We start from the raw sequence: 4,887 nt of genomic DNA, 5'->3' as shown, positions 1-4,887 counted from the left end.
TTCCAAAGTTCATCAATGTATATACTTGAATTTTATAGATGTCGTCTATTTAGATGAATAATAACCAAAATAACAAAGGAATAAGATTGCCTATCGATAAACAGGCCTTGTGCAAATGTTTTGCTTTAGAATACCATATTTCTAGTTCACCTAAAGCTATACATTTAAACAAGTTGAACATTGAAAAACGGACAACAAATATTGAGACTACAAACTTTCGAACTTCCACCCTCGACTGCATAGATAAAGAAAATGAGCAAATGCTCATTTCCCAGTGGAGGAGCAGTTCTGAATTTTCAGCTGAAATCTTTACTGCTATGTAAAACGCCAACCCATAGTAATCGGTGAGGCTGAGTCTGCCATAATTCAACCTTGGAGAGAAGGCAAACGTTGGACCAAATGATGTGCTAAAAATTATAATAGAGGCATAGACACACTGCGGGAAAGCTTGAGAAAAGAGTTCCATATGTCTCAATCTAAGCCGAAATAAGACCAATATATCCAGCAAACAGAGCAAATATGCACGATATGAAGTATGCACTTGCAACAATCATTGGCTCTTTTATACCACATAACTCAAAATGGTGATGCACAGGTGCCATCCGAAAGAAGCGCCTGCCAGTCCCATGCAGATGTTTGGTGGCCTTCACAAAGGAAACCTGGCAGTAGTATGAGAATTCTTAGTTGCATACATGCTAAGGCAAAAAATTGATGTAATAACATTTGTAGGTACATGAATGCTCGTCCACACACAGAATCTCCCTCCTCTGCTCCATCAAAGTTAAGTGTTAAAGGAAATTAACAACTATATTAACCAAGAATAGTATATCAATGCTTGGACCCCTGTAAACCAGGTCAGTGAACTCATCAGAGCCAGTATGTAGCCTTTCCAAATAAATAGTTAATGGCAACGTTCACCTACTCTTATATCCACATGAACGTAATAAACTTTAAACACAAACATAATTATTGTTGTTGCCTCATTTAATGAAGAAGTCACTCCTATCTCACACATGCCCCCATGCACGCATGCACACGTGCCACCCACCCACTCAGGCACGCACGTGCGTGCTCAAACACGTACGCGTGCGCATACACAACACCCAAACACACCCACTCATCTCACACACTCCCCTCCACACACGCCCACACACCCGGCACAGCCAACCCCCCTCCCCACCCACCCACACACACACACAAACACTTCACACACGCGCACACACATGAGAGTTTACCCTTAACTCCAAGGCACAAGAGGTGCGGCCCTATCTCACTAATTTTGGTGAGCACATGCAAGTCAAAAGTACAAAGGGGTAGGATGAGTGAGAAATGAAATAATCTTTGACTGCAGAGGAGTTAGTGATGGAGAAAGTGCTTGCTCAAATGCTTTTAGGAGTAAAATGTATAGTCTATCCCTGCACAGTGCTAAGTCTTAGAGTTAGGGCCTCGCAAATCATTTTGAATATAAGTACATTTTTTGCTTTCTGTCTATTTGAAAGCATTTTCAATTGATAGCACCATTTTTTCATAACTTGCGTGGTGAAGTAAAAAAGTAGAGGTGATGGTGTTGAATGTCATGTACAGTAGCAGTAAACCATCTTAAGAGGCAGATAAATAACTTTGTAAACTTCCCCATTAAAATTGACACATAATCTGATTTCAAAATCAGATTCATGAAAGAAATTCCATTTCTATATTGGGTTTCTAGAATATCTATTGGCGAAAGGCAATATTTAGATGAAGGCATTGCAATGAGGACCTTGAACAAGATCCTTCCCAGGAAATAAAGCAACATGTGTTGTAATCCTTAGAATATTCCTAAGAAATGACCATGAATAATTATATTCCCCGATCATAACATAAACATGCCAAAATTCGGGGTAAACGCTTTGTTGTTGTTTTGTTGTTGCTGTTGACCATAACTGCGTGAACATAGAACTGCATCTGTGTGTTTGTGATCATGCAGCTGCATGTGTGCGTGAATTGAGGCATCATGAACATACCTGCATTATGACTGATAATACTTCCATGACGAAGACACCAGAGGATATAAATAATGGGAAAAACATTCCTGTGCAAGAGGCCATTGCAGCAAGGGCTCCACCCAATGCCAAGGATCCAGTATCACCCATGAATATTGAAGCTTTGTACCTATTATGATACAGAAATCCTACACAAGCTCCAGCCATTGATGCTCCAAAAATAGCAAGGTCTGTTTAATTGAGACCAATAATTATATCACATAAAATAGATCCCAAGATACCTCATAAATTCAAGAAAAATACCAAAAAATATCATTGAAGTAGCTTACAAATCAGGCCAGGAAAACTGCAGCACTCCACACAGAATGAAAAAACAGAACATCCAAAGATATCATTGGAGTGACACTGACACTGTTAGAGGTTAAATACTGATGGAGACAATTTAGAGGAAGAGATAAGTAGTTTCCTAGCTAGAAATTGTCCACATTAAAGGTTAAAAACAGATGCATATCAAAATAATTGGACTTAAAATAGTTGATAGCATGAAAATGATACATAGGTGATAGAAAATACGGGATACTTATATCCAAACAATAACCTCAGATATGTTGAAATGTGTAAATGAAGTATCTATTCTACAATATAATATACGAACAAGGGGTATGGAAAAAATGAATGAAGGTGAACATTCCCTTCATTCTTTCATAAGCTTAGGAGGGTAAAATGGTAATTGTATGTAAGGGCTTTTTTTCTCCCTTTCTTCTTCTTTACTCTTTTTTATTTTTTAAAGAAAAAAGAGGTTACATTAATTGTATCCCATGAATTGACTGTTGTATATGATTTTGACGTAAAAGCTGGAAGAAAAGACAACTTACAAAGATATTTCTAGAAATTATAATACATTTAATATAAAAAGAAATATCCATAAATTATACACATCTATATTTGCTAACATAAAACTTAACATGCGTGCTATGAGTTCCCTATGTGCTTAAGTAGAATGTAGAAAGAAAAGCGCAAAAGGAATTTTTTTTTTTGGGAACTAGTTCCCATAAAGTTTTTATGTTGTTGTAAAAAAAAGAATTCTGTAGAATACTTTCGGTTGATATTTAATGTAGTGGAACGCAACATGGTCATGTTTCAATATCTTAGTTTACAGGTCTTAAATTTATAACAATACTACTTTATTTGAAATTTATAACAATACTACATTATTACATTATATTTAAGCTTTGGAGTATTTTTAGATCAAAGTACCAAAGTTGAAATTTGGTGAAACTTAAGGGTATTAAATAATCCTTTTTATATAAATTAGGATAATTGGGTATATAACTTTTAATGCCTGTTACATGTGCATTTGCACGTGTAATGATGCTAATAAAACTTGATAATCAAAAGAGATTAAAATGTGATCCTTTTATAACAGTAGTGAAAAGAAGAAAATCATACAATACGAATGTCGGTAATTTTTTTATTCAACATCTAAACCTAGAAACTGATGTTATTCAAGTTCAACAAGAATCCTACTCACCAGGACATATTGCAATTACAGCAACCGACATTCCTATAAACGCCCATGCGGAAACCCCACCAGCCAAGCCATCAAGCCCATCCGTCAAGTTAACCCCATTGCTCATAGCAGCAAAACAGAATGCAGACAAAACCAGATAGCCTTTCCCCAAATGCACAAGGCCAAGAGGTGCAGGAAGAGGAACTACCAACTTCCTTCATTAAATAGTTTGTGGAAAGTCAGAAAAAGCAAAAGAGAAATACTCACTTAAAAATGCTTTATACAGCAAACGTGCACAAGATCAAGAGTTTCTTCCCCTTCTTCAGACTTCCCTAGTTTGGGAAATTTTGCAGGATGTTGCTTCATGGTAGCATGACGTGAAACTACTCACCACTGAGGTTCAACATCGCTAATATTCCTATTATGTTTCAGACAAGCCTCTACCTAAACAGTTATATTGTATAGTAATATAGCAACACCTAAGAGTGTGATGTCGAGTTGACAGTTAAACACAACACTCTCCAACTTCTGCATAGACCCTTCTCAATATCGAGTTATGCTTCATAGCAAAAAAAAGGCCTAAATGATGAGGGGGATGATGGTGATGGCAGTGGCAACGCATGATTAATCATTCTACTGCTCTACCCTTGTTCTTGATCTGCTGCACACGCTAATTGGTTCCTAGTATTAAGTAGACAAACAATTCCCATCCATTCAAAAGGGTAGGGAACTCTCAGACTCCAGTTTTGTTCGGTTTATATAAGGGGACTAGAACATAGAGGCAGCATAAACATAACTTGAGCTTGTAATAATACTCATCCAAAATACTGGAGAATTTTCCCTATAAGATAAAGGTGAAAGACCTTAATATGAATATAATGAACAATTCACAAACACAGCAAGTAGAAAGACAAATGATATCACGCCATCACATCATCTTCGTTCCATGTATGTGTGCATTGTCTGGGAAGCAATGTACATAAGGTAGGAACAATTTATGAACAACTGACTTCAGAACTACATCAACTGGATTTCAACCTTACTATGAATCATTGCAGCTCGAAAAGTTCATTTAACTAATCTTAAAAATGTGAACAAATCAGTAAATCACCTCAATCATCTACCAAGAACATATTACCCTCTTAAGAGTGGTGAACCTATGGTTATGAAAGACTGTACATGTTGTATGGGGTTGTCACATTTGTTGATTCCAACCAAAAGGAAAACCACGTCCCAATAGTAACCTGAAAAGGGCACCATAAAAGTTGGATGAGAAATTTTCAAGTTCATGGAAACGCTAAAACTTGTATGTAAAAATTGGAAAGTGTATGGTTGTTTGGTTGGTGCACTGGTGTGTGCGTGTGCGTGTGCATTTGCAGCAACTCACATGCCCAC

At 36.9% G+C, this 4,887-nt stretch overlaps 1 protein-coding gene across 2 annotated transcripts in view; it reads right to left on the bottom strand.

Moving 5' to 3' along the window:
• Positions 1–4,887, bottom strand: part of LOC109843937 (phospho-N-acetylmuramoyl-pentapeptide-transferase homolog) — a 6,509-nt gene continuing 1,622 nt past the window's right edge. For both annotated transcript variants that reach the window (XM_020412924.1, XM_020412922.1), the window contains 4 exons: positions 4,672–4,742; positions 3,514–3,707; positions 2,004–2,212; positions 1–659 (listed from right to left, as the gene is read on the bottom strand). In XM_020412924.1, the coding sequence (XP_020268513.1) occupies positions 477–659; positions 2,004–2,212; positions 3,514–3,707; positions 4,672–4,742 (657 nt within the window). In that variant the 3' untranslated portion in view covers positions 1–476. The remainder of the gene's footprint in view (positions 660–2,003; positions 2,213–3,513; positions 3,708–4,671; positions 4,743–4,887) is intronic.

Source organism: Asparagus officinalis, chromosome 5 (genome assembly GCF_001876935.1).
Source record: "Asparagus officinalis chromosome 5, Aspof.V1, whole genome shotgun sequence".
NCBI lineage: Eukaryota > Viridiplantae > Streptophyta > Magnoliopsida > Asparagales > Asparagaceae > Asparagus > Asparagus officinalis.
Note: the sequence above shows the minus strand (reverse complement) of the source record. Positions and strands in the feature narration are given on the sequence as shown.